General features: G+C 41.8%; 2 protein-coding genes across 2 annotated transcripts in view; both read right to left on the reverse strand.

Moving 5' to 3' along the window:
• Positions 1–355: 355 nt before the first annotated feature.
• On the reverse strand, positions 356–8,501 carry ATP5MG (ATP synthase membrane subunit g). The gene is made up of 3 exons (XM_003796850.2): positions 8,363–8,501; positions 1,799–1,959; positions 356–546 (listed from the first exon to the last, which is right to left on the reverse strand). Exons 1-3 carry the CDS (start codon positions 8,412–8,414, stop codon positions 448–450), a joined length of 312 nt encoding a protein of 103 aa, XP_003796898.1. The 5' UTR covers positions 8,415–8,501; the 3' UTR covers positions 356–447.
• Positions 8,502–13,036: 4,535 nt separating this feature from the next.
• UBE4A (ubiquitination factor E4A) overlaps positions 13,037–16,218 on the reverse strand; it is a 47,719-nt gene continuing 44,537 nt past the window's right edge. Inside the window, exon 20 of the mRNA XM_003796852.3 lies at positions 13,037–16,013. Within this exon, the coding sequence (XP_003796900.1) occupies positions 15,881–16,013 (133 nt within the window). The 3' untranslated portion in view covers positions 13,037–15,880. The remainder of the gene's footprint in view (positions 16,014–16,218) is intronic.

Genomic DNA, 16,218 nt, shown 5'->3' on the forward strand with positions numbered 1-16,218 from the left:
AGCTCTGGTGTATGTGGCTGGTGCCTTAGCCACTTGAGCTATAGGCGCTGAGCCTTAACTGCATTTTGGCACATAGTATCACTACTTCTCCTACTGTGGTGGGTTAAGAGTTTCTCAAGGTCCTTTCCCACACTTTCTGGCAATAAAGCTTAAATAGCATGTACTTTGAATCTTCAAATTAAAATGTTATCTTCATATATTCATGCACCAGCTGACAAGTCACACACATCCTTTCCAATTTTAGGCTAAGCACTTAGACACACACAAAGAGCTGTATTAATGTATCAAAACAAAAGACAAACCAACTTTATATCAAGAGAAATTGTGACCTGCGTACTATTTGACAGAGAAAACATTGATTTTTGACACATTTTATTCAGGTAACAGTCTGATCACACATGGTCCTCTCAAATAAGTCAAATGTAATCAGATGTTAAAGCTTGGTCTTCAAACATTATAGCCAATGATGCCACGCTTGCCTATGATCTCGCCGACATAAAACCACATCCACACCTCAGTGGCCACCAAACCATTCAGCACAGCTTCCTAAAAAAGAAGCACAAATTTTAAGGTCTCTTTTTTTTTTCTTATATATTTAAAACTCTTGTTCCAGGACTAAGAGACAGAGACTATACGGATGCAATTCAAACTAGAGGGCAGTTTTAGTGAAGTATAGAATTACTGATGTTAACTTTGTTAAACTGCTGAGAACCCTTGAACTTTCAATTTTGTAAGGTAAGTAGTCTAGAGCTTATAAATTCTTTCAAAGCATTCTTTAAAGACCTGAACTGATTTAACCCTTTCATTATTAGTTTATGAGACACTTTATGAGCCCTAAAACAACCCACATCCTGGAAACAGCTGACACATCTAGATAGGGCATTCTTATGAAAGGATGACTCTAGGAAGCCCAAGTATATATATATATTTCTATCTGGCCAAAGAAAATCTGTTGGAAGATGAAGGGCTTTGTCTTCCTCTTCAGATATCAGTTTTACTCATGTGTTATTTGGCTTAATTCTTTGCAAGCATTCTGTACTTAGTTTTAAAGATCAACATTTTATTGCCCTAACGAGAAAAATACACAAATGGTTCAAGAAAGCAGTTTCACATGAGCAAAAGTACAGATCTTGACTCACTAGTTGAAAAAATTCCTCTCCATAACAAACTGGGCCTTTTCTTTTTAGCACTTTGTGGAAATGAATGATCCTCATCAATCAGACCCAAAGTTTTTGGAAGTCTTCTGAAGAATAATCATATTTCCCAGGGCACAGGTTCTAAAATAGGCAATTATTTAGTTACCTAGACCTTTTGGATCATGTGCTTGGGTCATGCAAGTAAACCCAAATCCAGGTTCTAATTCTTATAGTTTTTAGAGTTTTATCTTTATATAATTCAATAACCCAGGTTTTGGTATTCTCAAAAGATATTTTGGCTGAACTGGGGATAAATTCAGGACTATGATGAAAAAAAATTCAGAATTAGCAAAGTATGTCACCATATTTTAGTATACTATCCAAAATAGAAAATGAAAAAAAAGTTTCCCAGTAAAAATGCTCACTTTTTGCTCTAGTAGAAGACTCCTAGGAAACTAATACATAAAATAGTCCAATTATTGCTTTCCAGATGATGAAATTAGAAAAGTAAGTATCTCTCAGCAGTCAAGAAAGACATTATCTCCCAGTATGGTGGAGTCAGCCTCACTGGAAAATACGTAGATTAATCAAAACAATCAGAAAAACCCCAAGGGAAAACATTTTCTGTTACGCACATACGTTTTCACTTAGCCCATAGTTACCTTAACTGTGAGCTGTTTGAAGCTACCAGTTTGAGCACTATTGACTATTTTTTTCAGGCTCTGAAAAGCTCTAGGGATCTCAGCAGGGGTTGGAGGAACCAGCTCAACCTTGGCGTAGTACCAAAATGTGGCCAATCGAGGCTTCGAATAAGTCACAGCAGCTGGAAAACAAAACAAAACAAAACAAAACAAAACAAAAAAAACCAGGATGAACTCACTAGAGACTGAAAGAAGCAGATGTGTGGGCTGGACACAAATATTTATTCATGCATCACATTCATTCACTGCTTGTACCAAATGTGCACCCGGTGTGCAATGTCAAAGCTGCTCCCTGGTAACAAGAGGCTTTTAAAGATGCAGAACGCCTGTGTCACAGAGCAGTTCAATCAGGCAGGAAGCTATACGCACATTCAATCATGTCAGTCCTTCGCTAGTTCTGTTATTTCATTTATGAATAGCAAATCTAGTTAACTGTAAAGTTACTAGGAGTTGGATTTAAAAAGAAGAAAACAGCAGCAATTTATCATATTTTCTTGGTAGAGAGACCAGGAAATTCAGTGGGAAGAAGTGTAGAAGGGGAGGAAAGAAGCTATGTAGACTGGCATGCTTAAGAGTAAGACTTTTAGGCTGGATGTGGTGACTCATGCCTGTATCTCAGCACATTAGGTGGTAAGGCAGGACTGCTCATTCCGAGATCAGCCCGAGCAACATAGTGAGACTGTCTCTTCAAAAAACAGAAAAATTGGCTGGGTATGGTGGTGTACACCTGTAGTTCCAGCTACTTGGGAGGCTGAGGCAGAAGGATTGCTTAAGTCCAAGAGTTTGAAGTTGCAATAAGCTATGATTATGCTACTATGCTCTATCCCAGACAACATACACACCCACTATGTATATGTATATATACACACACGCGCACCATCCACAGTAGAACCTCCATAGTTGATTGCTTCCCTACATTAACCACCTCAAGTTGACCCAATTTTCATAGACTGGACATGTACATATCAGTACAGCAGGCCTAGTTCATCATGTTGACTGGCTCCATATGTTGATCAGTTTGTTTAGTCCATTGTTCTACTGTATATTTTTACTTATTTATTTTTGAGACAGAGTCTTACTTTGTTGCCTTTCGTAGAATGCCATAGTGTCATAGCTCACAGTACCCTCAAACTCCTGGGCTTAAGTGATCCTCTTGTCTCACCTCCTGAATAGTTGGGACTATAGGCACCCACCATAGTGCCTAGCTATTTTTAGAGATGGACCTTGCTGTTGCTGGGGCTTGTCTTTACCTCCTGAGCTTAAGTAATCCACATGCCTTGGCCTCCCGGAGTGCTAGGATTACAGGCATCAGCCACTGCACCTAGCCCTTGTATAGATATTTTTAAAACCTTGCAATATTAGCCACAAATCTAGATAGAACTATAATAATTAGTATCCACATCTGGTATCCTTATTAATATGTGCTGGATTAAATCTTTATCTAAAAGCACAGATGTTTCTCTTTCAAAAACACTATAAATAATAAAAAGTAAAATCTATATATAGGCTGGGCTCAGTGGCTCATGCCTGTAATTCTAGCACGCTGGGAGGCTAAGGTGGGTGGGCAGATTGCTTAAATTCAGGAGTTCCAGACCACCCTGAGCAAGAGTGAGACACCATCTCTACTAAACACTAGCCTGGCATGGTGTTGCACGCCTGTAGTCCCAGCTACTTGGGAGGCTGAGGCAAGAGGATCTCTTGGGCCCAAGATGGATTATACAAAGCTCTTGGTGTTTTTCTTATTAACTGCCTGTATTTGGATATTTTCCTATTCATAGAATTGCTATCTCCATCATATGTGTTTAGTGCCATGGATATATCTTTAAGCAGACACAAAGGTCTAAAAGACAGTTTTGTTTTTTTTTGAGACAGAGCCTCACTTTTGTCACCTTTGCTAAAGTGCTGTGTGTCATAGCTCACAGCAACCTCAAACTCCTGGACTTGAGTGATTCTCTTGCCCCAGCCTCCCAAGTAGCTAGGACTACAGGTGCCTGCCACAATGCCTGGCTATTTTTTAGAGATGAGGTCTCACTCTGGCTCAGGCTGGTCTCAAACCTGTAAGCTTAGACAATCTGCCTGCCTCAGCCTTCCAAGTGCTGGGATTAGAGGTGTGAGCCACTGCACCCAGCCTAAGAAAGTTTTAAATAGAACTGACAATGCCCATAAGATGGAGCAATCAAAAAGTACAAAGGCTTGGCTGGACACGGTGGCTCATGTCTATAATCCTAGCTCTTTGAGAGGCTGAAGCTGAGGAAGGAGGACTGCTTGAGCTCAGGAGTTTGAGACCAGCTTGGGCAAAAATGAAACTCTGTATTTACTTAAAAGTAGAAAAATTAGCTGGGTGTTATGGCAGGAGCCTGTAGTCCCAGTTACTTGGGAGGCTGAGGGAGGAGGATTGCTTGAACCCAGGAGTTTAAGGTTGCTGAGCTAGGCTAACGCCATGGCACTCTAACTTAGGCAACAGAGATGCTGTTTCAAAAAAAAACATAAAGTCTTGTGGAACAGCCAACCAACTAAAATTACCTTCAACATATAGATATTTAACTATTTCATTCTTTAAGAAAAAAAAGAATCAGTACACTGTACATAAAACTAGTTTATTTGGTAAACTTGCTTCTCAGGGAGTACAGGTTAAAAACTTTTACATGTATACAAGAGATTAAAAACAAAAAAATGAACACTAGATGGTGGGGACGAGGTTTTTCACTGAAGGAGAGCAAAGTTTCAGACAAGCAAGAAAAGAAGCAAAATAGGCCAGGTGTGATGGCCCATTCCTGTAATACTAGCACTCTGAGAGGCTGAGGCAGGTGGACTGCTTGAGCTCAGGAGTTCAAGACCAACCTGGGCAAGAGCAAGACCTCATTTCTACTAAAAAGAGAAAAACTAGCTAGGCGTAGTGGCACATGCCTGTAGTCCCAGCTACTCAGGAGGCTGAGGCAAGAGGATCACTTGAGCCCAAGAGTTTGAGGTTGTTGTGAGCTATGACACTGATGCCACAACACTCTACCCAGGGCAATAGAGTGAGACTCTTGTCTCAATAAAAATAAATAAATAAATAAAAATAAACACTGTGGTATTGGATTAGAGCCAGAGACATCCATATGAACTCATGTTTAGCTTAATATAAATATACCAATGGATAGCTACTAAAACAATTATATATGCATGCATGTATATATATGGGTCAGTATGCACGCCCACACACACACACACACACACACACACACACACAATCTATATAGATATATACTGATATCCCTGTCCACTGAAAAGACCTATAAGCAATGATACTCTTGTAGCAATGAGTATACCCAGCACCTAGCTCTTAGTTTCTAATTTCCATAGTGTAATAAAAGGAACTAGGGCACCTTGAAGAAATGGCTGATTCTATGGCTGAGACAGGGAAAACACAAGATTCTGTGTTTCAGACAGAAACACAGCCAAGCAACTGAAGCATTCTGTAGTACTAGAACACAAGGGTCATGTCAGAGGGACAGAGGTGCCAACCTGAAAGAGCTCCCAATAACAAGGATCAAACAAGTGGAGTGATAAATAACAAAGTATTGGATATACGAAGTATGAAATAAATGTATGAATCCATATATGACTGAATAAACTGAAACAAATCTTTCTCATGAATTCTTTTTAATTTTGTATATGTAGATGATTCCTCCTATAGGGGATGAAATCCCTTGCTGTAACACCAACCCCCATGTGCCAGACTGAAGGATAGACTATGGAAATAAAGAAGTTGTAACTTTACTGTGGAGGAACCTATCAAACACGGCTACAATCAAGTTTTAACCAAGAGATGAAAGCTTAGGTCGGGCGGCGCCTGTGGCTCAGTAAGTAGGGTGCTGGCCCCATATACCGAGGGTGGTGGGTTCGAACTCAGCCCTGGCCAAACTGCAACAAAAAATAGCCAGGCGTTGTGGAGGGCACCTGTAGTCCCAGCTACTTGGGAGGCTGAGGCAAGAGAATCACCTAAGCCCAGGAATTGGAGGTTGCTGTGAGCTGTGACGCCACAGCACTCTACTGAGGGTGACAGAGTGAGACTCTGTCTCTTAAAAAAAAAAAAGAAAGCTTATGTCATCAGTGATGTCATGTGGACATCATTTACCTCCTGGTATTTGAGTAGGGCACCTTATCTCTGTGGTACTTTTTCTAAAAATCCATAGTTCCAGACTAACCAGGAGAAAAACACCAGACAAACCTAGATTGTGAAACATTCTTTTTTTTCCTGAGACAGTCTCCCTTTGTTGCTCTCAGTAGAGTGATGTGTTGTCACAGCTCACAGCAATCTTCAACTCTTGGGCTTACATGATTCTCTTGCCTCAGCCTTCCAGAGTAGCTGGGACTACAGGCGCCTGCCACAATGCCTGGCTTTTTATTGTTGTTGCTGCTGTTTTAGCTGGCTGGGGCTGGGTTTGAACTTGCCACCCTTGGTATATGGGGCTGGTGCCCTACCCACTGAGCCACAGGTGCAGCCCTGATAAACATTCTTAAGGATACCTGGACAACACAAGACTGTCAAGGTCATGGAAGATGAAAAGAGTGGGAAACCACCATAGACCAGAGAGGCTGGGGAGACACAGCAACTAAATCCAATGTGGTACCCTGAATTGGATCCTGGAACTGAAAAGAGATTAATGGAAAAACTGGTGCAATCCAAATAAAGTTTACAGTTTAGTTAAAGGGAAAAAAAATTAGACTCTATATTTCCACTTTTACATTCTGGCTCCAAGGGAGTCTTCCTTTTTAAGTACTTTTAGAAGAATAACAAGTCAGCTTGGCACCCATTGCTCAATGGTTAGGGTACCATGGGCGTTGGTCGCAAACACTGGGGCTTGCGGTTTCCAATCCACCCAGGGCCTGTTAAACAACAATGACAACTGCAACAAAAAACAGCCAGGTGTAGTGGTGGGCGCCTGTAGTCCCAGATACCTGGGAGGCTGATGCAGGAGAATCACTTAAGCCTAAGAATTTGAGGTTGCTGTGAGCTGTGATGCCATAGCACTCTCCTGAGGGCAACACAGTGAGACTCTGTTTTTTGGTTGGAGTTATAATTGTTGTTTAGCAGGCCTGGGCCAGTTTCGAACCTGCCTGCCTTGGTGTACAATGGCTGGCGCCCTACTCACTGAGCTATGGGTGCTGCCAAACAAAATTATTTTGATGTTACCAATAATTTAAATTAAAATTAATTTGCAATTCCCTAGCATGCACCAGCTACAAGATATGAAAAGCTACGCTTAGGAAATAAAGAATCCACTTGAAATATTAAAAACTATAACTAAAATCATCCACAAAGGCAAAAGACTGAAGCCTTCAATCCTTTTATCTCTCTTTATGCAAAACTGTAGGTAGAGCTTTGTAACAGATATTTGATCATCTCCATAAAAGTTGCAAACTTGAATTCTTTGGAAAAAAGTGTAATACGTTTCACTGTAGGCCGTGGGGTTGTACAGAAAAAAAACCTGAAGTATTCATAGCATCTGGCAATGTAATGCCTTCAATAACTCGTTGTTTGACTACTGATGGAGGGAAGGGAAGAATGAGTAAAAAAATACCAAACACAGTAGAATACACTCAAAAGCATTACATGTATTTTTCTGATATTCAGTTCAGATTTTATAATCAAGTCTGAATAAAAGTTATTTAAAAATCTGACTTCCAATCATGTAACAGAATATAGAACATAGCTCATCTAGTGAAAAACTTAGGTCAATTTAACTTATCTCACCTTCAGGAATGAAATGAATAGTTTGCAACTCACAAGACAACTAACATTTACTGACTGAAGAGACTAGTGACTGTTCAGGGTTGTTTTGAAATACAGTGGTCCACCAATGAGGCTCTTCAAACAAAAAATTCCATTAATGTTAAGCTATGATAACAAAGATTATGGTTTATACGAATGAATCCCTTTCTGCGCTTACTGGGGCCGGGATACTTATCTATAAAGCTCAATTCCACCTACAATTTCCCTCAGATTAAAGTGGAAGTGTCTCAAAATCTGTCCAGAGCGGAAAGCAAAATTCACGTTCCAAAGCTCACCCATCCTTAAACATTCCTGTTGACTTTCAAATATTCCATGGAGAACCAGACCACCTGATGAGGCCGAATTTCTGTACTTTCCCATTTCTGCTCTTTCTTTCTTAGCTATAGTAAACACAGGCACCTCCTCTATATTTCTGTTCTTAGGAGAGCTAAGGGTGTTCTCCTAACAGACCCATCTCCTCCATATTCTGTTAAGAGATATGATGGCGGCAGCTGTTGGACAACTGAGGCTTTCCTTTACACAGCCTGCCGTCATTGTCGTGGTTTCTAGAGAACCCAAACTGCAGGCCAGGCAGTGGAAGGCTAGAGAGTCGCAAACTGGCCTCCTCTGTTCCCTCCGCCTTCAGGCCGTCCCGCCCCAGTTCCCGTAGGCCCCTGGGGTCACCACTGCCCGTTTCTTCCTCTCAGGCCATCACAAGCCTCCCCGTCACCCGTGTACCCGCTGGGGTAGTCTCACACCACGCTCACCGTTCACCAGCGCCGGGGCCTTCTCTGCGAGGTTACGGACAAATTGAGCCATGGTGCTAGGATGGAAAGACAGTCGCCCGGAACAGCCGGCTGAATGTCACACTCCGAAAGGACCCGCGGCAGGACCCCGTCCCACTTCCAAGGTCAGGCTGCCTCTTTCCATGCCTGTTCAAGATACTTAGGTCTCCTATTACCTTTGCAAAATTCTCTCGGTCAGTTAATTTTGTTCAGTCACAGAAGAGAAAGTGGATAGGAAGAGATGACATCGGAGAGCATGTGAAGACCAGAGGTTTTCCGCAGACAAACAGGCATTTCTTGGGGCAGCCACGCACCGAGGGCCGAAAGGCCTGCCAGGAAGGAAGTGCGCATGCGCCCTAAGGCGCTGGTTCTTTTCTTGGCGCCGACCGCCGGTTCTTCGCGTAGGTTTCTTTTGCTGCGTTGCTGAGAACCGGGGAAGTCACAACTGCAGATGGTATCGCTGAGATTCTCCTACCTAGAGCAACACGTTCGTTTTACCGAGGTAGAGAGAATCCGAGGCCAAACATGTTAGGGGCCGAGCAGGCACCACAGAGTCTGTCACCAGACTCAGCCATTGCTTTTCTTTAGCTGATATTTGGTAACCTCTGAATTATGTTAGGAATTATGTTATCCAATTCCCCTAATTCCGTAACCAGCCACGAGGAGCTATGTAGATATGAGGAACCAAGTCACAATTATTGAGCGCCTCCAGTATGCTAGACATTTTGGAATTTATTTATTTATCGAGACAGAGCCTCAGGCTGTCGTCCTGGGTAGATTGCCGTGCCATCACAGCTCACAGCAACCTCCAACTCCTGGAGGAGGATTCTCCTGCCTCCGCCTCCCAAGTAGCTGGGACTACAGGCGCCTGCCACAACGGCCGGGCTATTTTTTGGTCGCAGCCGTCAGTGTTGTTTGGTGGGCCCAGGCTGGGTTTGAACCCGCCAGCTCAGGTATATATGACTGGCGCCTTAGCTGCTTGAGCCACAGGCGTCGAGCCTACATTTTGGAATTTAAAGAAAGCCTGTGTGTTCCGTTTTGTCTCCCTTGAAACTGGGATTGATAGCTAGGGAGTGGCAGAACTGGGATGTGAAGAAGTTGCAGTGTAAAGAGAGGGGATGTACTTTTAAGTATCAGATTAGGTATGATGGTGCTGATCTCGGAAGACTTACTAGAGAAAGATCCTTGAGTTGATGTAAAAGAGAACAGCTATATAATATGGAATGTTGAAACTGATTTTTTTTTTTTTTTTAAATTTCAGAATATGGCTGGGCATGGTGGCTCATGCCGGTAATCCTAGTCCTCTGGAAGGCCAAGGCAGGCGGATTGCTTGAGCTCACAAGTTCAAGACCAGCCTGAGCAAAAGTGAGACCCCTGTCTTCACCAAAACATAGAAAAACTGACAGACAAGAGGCTCACTGGAGCCCAGAGTTGGAAGCTGCTGTGAGCTATGAGGCCAGGGCACTTTACCCAAGGTGACAGATTGAGACTCTGTCTCAAAAATAAATAAATAAATAAATACCAGACTATACAGGGTACAAACGTTTTGGTTACTTAAATTTCTTTTGGCTCAGCGCCTATAGCTCAACGGGCTAAGGCGCCAGCCACGTACACCTAAGGTGGCGGGTTCAAATCCCCAGCCTGGACCCGCCAAACAACAATGATGGCTGCAACCAAAAAATAGCCGGGCGTTGTGGCGGGCGCCTGTGGTCCCAGCTACTTGGGAGGCGGAGGCAGGAGAATCGCTTGAGCCCAGGAGTTGGAGGTTGCTGTGAGCTATAATGCCACGGCACTCTACCCAGGGGGACAGCTTGAAGCTCTGTCTCAAAAAAAAATAAATAAATAAATAAATTTCTTTTGTACAGTTTGAGTCAAAGTTACAAGTGTTCTCATCACTCCGATATTGTGCATTGTAGGTGAGAATTTACCCATCTTTTCCCCTCTCCCACCTGCTTGATTTCCAATGAGTGTTACTTCCCTATGTGCACTTAGTGTTGATTAGTTAGTTCCAGTTTAATAGTGAGTACATAGGGTATTTTTCCATTCTTAGAAGATGAGCCTAAGCAAAAGCAGACCCCATCTTCAAAAAATAGTGGGCATTGTGACAGAATGACAGGCACTTGTAGTCCCAGCTACTTGGGAAGCTGAGGCAAGAGGATTGCTTGAGCCCAAGAGTTTGAGGTTGCTGTGAGCTATGATGCCAAAGCACTCTACTGAAGACCACAAAGTAAAACTTTATAAAAAGAAAAAAGGGGCACTGGCCCCACATGCTGAGTGTGGCAGGCTTGAACACGGCTCCGGCCAAATTGCAACAACAAAAAAATAGCTGGGTGTTGTGGCGGGTGCCTGAGGTCCCAGCTACTTGGGAGGCTGAGGCAAGAGAATCGCCTAAGCCTAGGAGTTGGAGGTTGCTATGAGCTGTGATTAGAAAAAAGGAAAAAAAATCTCTAGTTGGGTGGTGCCTGTGGCTCAAGGAGTAGGGCATTGGCCCCATATACCAGAGGTGGTGGGTTCAGACCCAGCTCAGGCCAAAAAAAAAATTGTCTCTAGTTCCATCCAGGTTAATACAAGAGAGTTCATCAATTAGTACTCCACGGTATACACATATCACATTTTAGTTATACATTCATGTATTAAGAGGCACTGGAATTGTTTTCACATCTTTGCAATGTGAATTGTGCTGCTATAAACATTTGAGTGCATGTGTCTTTTTTTAATAAAATGTCTTTTTTCCCGGCTCGGCGCCTATAGCTCAACCGGCTAAGACGCCAGCCACGTACACCTAAGGTGGCGGGTTCGAATCCCCAGCCCGGACCCGCCAAACGACAATGACGGCTGCAACCAAAAAAATAGCCGGGCGTTGTGGCGGGCGCCTGTGGTCCCAGCTACTTGGGAGGCGGAGGCAGGAGACTCGCTTGAGCCCAGGAGTGGGAGCTTGCTGTGAGCTGTAATGCCACGGCACTCTACCCAGGGGGACAGCTTGAGGCTCTGTCTCAAAAGAAAAAAAAAATGTCTTTTTTCCCCTTGTAAGTACCCAGTAGTGGGATTGCTGGATAAAATGGTAGAGGGATCAAACTTTATAATTTGATATGACTGGAGGAAAAGATGTGAAGTGGCATTATGAGAACAGACCTTAAGCATTATATCCTGGTGAAGCCAGAGCGGAAGTAAATAGCACTCTGCTTCGTGGAATGCTAGAGGTCAAAAAAGGAAGATACCAAGGAACCAAGAGTATTTTAATAAAGAAGTGAGTCAAATTAAGAATACTGAAGAGAAGTCACATTAAGGAGGGGCAAATTAATATAGCAATATGGAAATCTTTGACATTAACTGGCACGGTTTCAAAAATTTAGTATGAAAGCCGGGGTGAATGGGTGAAGAAATACAGCAGTAAAGGAATATATATCAGAAAACTAAAGGGTGATGGGGAACTCATGGGAGAAACAAGGGGTATTTACAAAAGCCTTCATGAGTCAAGAAATAAAGGTGGAGGAACAGCTTGAGATTAGTGGGGCCTATTCCAGAGATAGGATGGGAAAGAAGTTTGAAAGTTGAGATTCTAGTCTTCATCTTCCCAGTGAAGTACCAGCCAATGTCATGGAGTGTGAAGGGTAAACTGGAAGGAGAGAAACTGAGAAAAAAGGTTAAAGTTTATAACAGCTATTGATGTTTAGAACTCACAGGATTGTTAGGCAGTGTTAGGGATTACAAGTTTATGGTTGCACATCTAAAGATTTTTTTTTTCCTCCAACCAACAACAGTCTGAATACTGTAGCAGGTGAATGGTTGGGTTAATTTAGTCTGAGGTCTTGCATGACAGGGTGTATAGAAATAAGGGGCAGAAAAGGGAAGCACAATAGCATGATTCTTTCAGATTTTTTATTATTAATTTTTTTTTAGAGACACAGTTTCACTTTCTTGCCCTCAGTAGAGTGCTGTGGCATCACAGCACACAGCAATCTCCAGCTCTTGGGCTTAGGCGATTCTCTTGCCTCAGCCTTCTGAGTAGCTGGGACTACAGGTGCCCACCAGATCGCCTGGCTATTTTTTTAGTTGGCAGGTTGGCCGAGGCCAGGTTTGAACCCGCCACCCGTGGTATATGGGACCAGTGTCCTTACTCACTGAGCCACAGGTGTGGCCCCTTTTAGATTTGATACAGAATCTCATTGTGTTGTCCTCGGTAGGGTGCCCTGGCCTCACAGCAACCTCTAACTCTTGGGCTTAAGTGATTCTCTTGCCTTAGCCTCCCAAGTAGCTGGGACTACAGGCGCCCACAACGCCTGGCTATTTTTAGTTGTTGTTGTCACTGTATAGTAGGCCTGGGCAGGGTTTGAACCCGCCTGCCCTGGTGTATGTGGCCAGCGCCCTAGCCACTGAGCTACAGGCGCAAAGCCACAATAGCATATGATTAAAAGATCTGGGGCAAGGCCAGAAAAATGAAGCCAAAGGGAGTTGATTAGGCAAAACCATGCTTTGAGATTATCGAAGATAACCCCAGCATCCCTTCCAGAGTCCTGGTAAGGCAGGTTAGGTCATCCAGGTCACATATTTGATATTACCTACCTAAAAAGAAGTGTAAGAGTCCTCTAGATTTTCAGAGGTATTTCTGAAACTGCCAATAGTTTTTAACACCATAATAAAGTGATGAACAAAGGCTGTAAGTCAGGCGTTCATTTATTAAATACAAGTTTTGAACAAACACCCCCAGGCAAGTTTGACAAGAAGTAACCTCCTTGGAATGTTTCTAAATACAGTTATGTTGATCAAGTTTTATTTCAACCAATCCTTTTGTTGTTTTGTTCTTCATTTTCTTTGCTTCTAGGTTTTTTTCCTGTTCAGCAGTTAGAGCATGTGCATTATTTCCTCACATGACATCAATAGTGCAGTGTTAAGCCTCCGGCTTGTAAAGGTACCCAGTAGACTTACGCTCTGTGCAACGGCTGCTTAGCAACCAGCATCAAATAAAGTAATGAAGCTCTTGTAGAGTGTGATACTAAATAGCAACTGGCACCTTCACTTGCACCATTAAAAAGCCTTTAAAGTTTCCTTCAGTTGTCACATATCCATTAAAGACTACATTGAAAAAAACCACAACTCAGACTGCTTGACAAAACCTACTTAATTTTCCAAGTTTAGTATCAGCCTGTTGGTAAGTTATGAACAATACCAGAGCTGATTAAAGAGTTTCATTTTCCTATTATACTCTAGCAAAGCCAACACATAAAACAAGGTATGTTAGGAGGTTTGCTCTTAGAGCTGCTTCTGAGTTCCAGACAAAAACACCTTTTTAAGCTTCCAAGTGTATATACACACCATGTTGTACCAAGATAACTTTTTAAAGACTCATTCTTTTGGATGTCCTTAACTTATTTCACAGAAAGAAAAAAGGCACAGAAGACACTTGGTTTCCTTACCAATAGCGGCCTTAAGCTACGAACTTGCCTTTGTGAAGAGTTTAAATATTCAGCAGCATTAATGGTGTCACAGCCATTCATAAAAACTTAAAGAGCTTAAAAAAAAAAAAGAAAGGAAAGCTTGATGACAAAGGCTTACAATCTGAAGGTAAAATACAGGACTAGAATACAGACAGACACTAGAGGCAGCATAAGGGTTATTAATTAGAAAGCTGCTGGGAACAGCTGCCTTCTGAGGTTTTGTGCCCATTTCCTCCATTTTTTTCCTGTAAAACTCTGATCTTCCTGCCCTTTCTTTTAAAGATGAAAGTATCCTACTAGATTGGGTTTGGAAGATAAATGCAAGCAGGGAGAAGCTTATTTTATACACAGTTCATTCTCAGGGAAAGAGGATAATAAATACGTAACACACCTCATGGTATAAATCCTGTCAACCCATCCCTTAAAGGCCCAGGGAGTACACTGAATTAATCTTACATTCTGAGATTTGCAAAAGTAACAATGCCAGAGCTGATTAAAGAGTCAGTGCCCTACAGTTCCTTCTTCATTTACAAGCACAGAAATAGGCAACATCTACTTTATATCTAGGGGGGGAAGCCCTCTTGGATTTGAGGTTTTCAACTGATACCACCAAAAACACATCAAGGACTGGTTATAGCAACTTATGCTGGAATATCGTAAAACTACCATCTTATCTGAGAGAGGCTATAGTTGACAAGTGCCCTCCAAAGAAAGCAATGACCCCTGTTTCTAGATTATATCACTTGTCGCTTATATCTATGGGCTTAGATGGATAGTGATATAAAGGCAATCCATAGGGGAATATGCCTCACTTAGCATGTTAAGCTGCACAACTGAATAGGGAGCTCAAGCTCAACTTGTAAAAGTCGGGTCCATCCATCTACTAACTATACAGGGTTAAGTGGATATTTAAAATGGCTTGTGGATAAGGTTGTGCTCAGTTGTGCTCAGGTTCCTACTTTGCTAATTTATGACCTAAGGCTATGTTAGAAGTAGCTCTTAGAATTCAAGTCATAAGCCCAAACAAATATTAACTCTATATATTTTATAGTCTCAGAAGGAGTACATTAGTAAACATGGCCACACACTGCATACATTTACCATGGAAGAGACAATGTCAAGTGGTACTTAGTTTACACTAGATGAATATGAAACAGCACGTGGGGTGTGTGTGTATCTCACACACTGAGCTATACTATTGTTATTAGTGTCTTAAAATGACATTTTTCATGGTTACAGTATTTGTTCCCTAATTCTTAGACTCAGGCTCAATCCTTGTAGCAACAGATTTTCATAAGAAAAAGCGGCCCAACAGCCTCCTCACCCCAGATTTATTTTGACTAACGTGTCAAAACTGTGTAAGTTTGTCCTATCAATCCCCATAAAAACACTATAGGGCTAAATTTTTGGTGGTGGGAGAGAGTTGGTCTAAGATGGCATCTCTGAGTTACAAGATAACACAAAAGCTACCAACATAAGTTGCATAAGTTTCCTTTAAAAAAAAAAATCTCACCTATCACACTATTCAAAAGCCTACGAAACTTCAAGGTACCTGTTTTGATGTGAAAAGTTATTCTGTAACATTACAGAAGTTTAACAAGAAAAGGGCTTAAGTCATGAGGACTAGTAAATACATAAAATTACAGAGGATTTTCCGATGATATCAGATGTCACTGAAATATGTGACATTGTATACTTAAAAGCTGTGCTCACCAAAAACGTTTGAACAGTATTTGGGAGAGATACAGTAAGGTAGTAGGAAGTTTTAGTAGTTGAAGTAAATATAATTTAAGATGGGGAAAGGAAGAAGAATAGGAAGAGAAAATAAAGGGTGAAAATTAGTGATGATTTCTAAACTTGGTGATCCTATAATAAGTATAATTTCCTGTAAGCCGCGGGAACATTGTCAGGTTCTTAGGAATATTAATTTTCATAATTTGAACAAGAACAGTGCTCTAGTAAAGGAAAAAAAAAAAAGAAAAGGAACAGAATCAGAAAAAGAAACCATAAACAACTGTTTATCTACACTCTGGGGTTGGTTTTTGGTTTGTTTAGTTCACAGCACTTATTCAAGTTGCTCCTTTTGTTGTTGTTGTTTCCTCTCTGCAAGCCACCGTTGGATTTTTTCTTTTAGTTCTGTGTTTGGCCGGATCTGGTCCATGGTGAGGGGACTACGATTAAAGGGATCTGTTTGGTCACTGGGATAAAGAGAGAAAGAATAATGGTTAATGCCCTAAGCTCTAACACCCTAAGCCAAAAACAGAACACCAAGCCATCTCACTTTGATGATGAAACTAGAGATTTGAGTCAGATGTTGCAATGAGGTTTAAAAAGAATGAGATAAGAAAAAGGATGATCCAGGAGTTTCTTTTAAGCTACTTTGCCTGCCTCTTAGCAAACTTT

The sequence above is a fragment of the Otolemur garnettii genome, unplaced genomic scaffold, assembly GCF_000181295.1.
Source record: "Otolemur garnettii isolate 467f Iridium unplaced genomic scaffold, OtoGar3 scaffold00108, whole genome shotgun sequence".
Classification (NCBI taxonomy): Eukaryota; Metazoa; Chordata; class Mammalia; order Primates; family Galagidae; genus Otolemur; species Otolemur garnettii.

Bases quoted from the DNA above. Each gene is read 5' to 3' on its own strand.
- ATP5MG (XM_003796850.2), bottom strand. From the start codon at position 8,414: ATGGCTCAATTTGTCCGTAACCTCGCAGAGAAGGCCCCGGCGCTGGTG. The intron at 1,960-8,362 runs GTGAGCGTGGTG...TTTGTTTTCCAG, and splicing joins GGCCCCGGCGCTGGTGAACG to CTGCTGTGACTTATTCGAAG. The intron at 547-1,798 runs GTAACTATGGGC...CTTCTTTTTTAG, and splicing joins TCAAACAGCTCACAGTTAAG to GAAGCTGTGCTGAATGGTTT.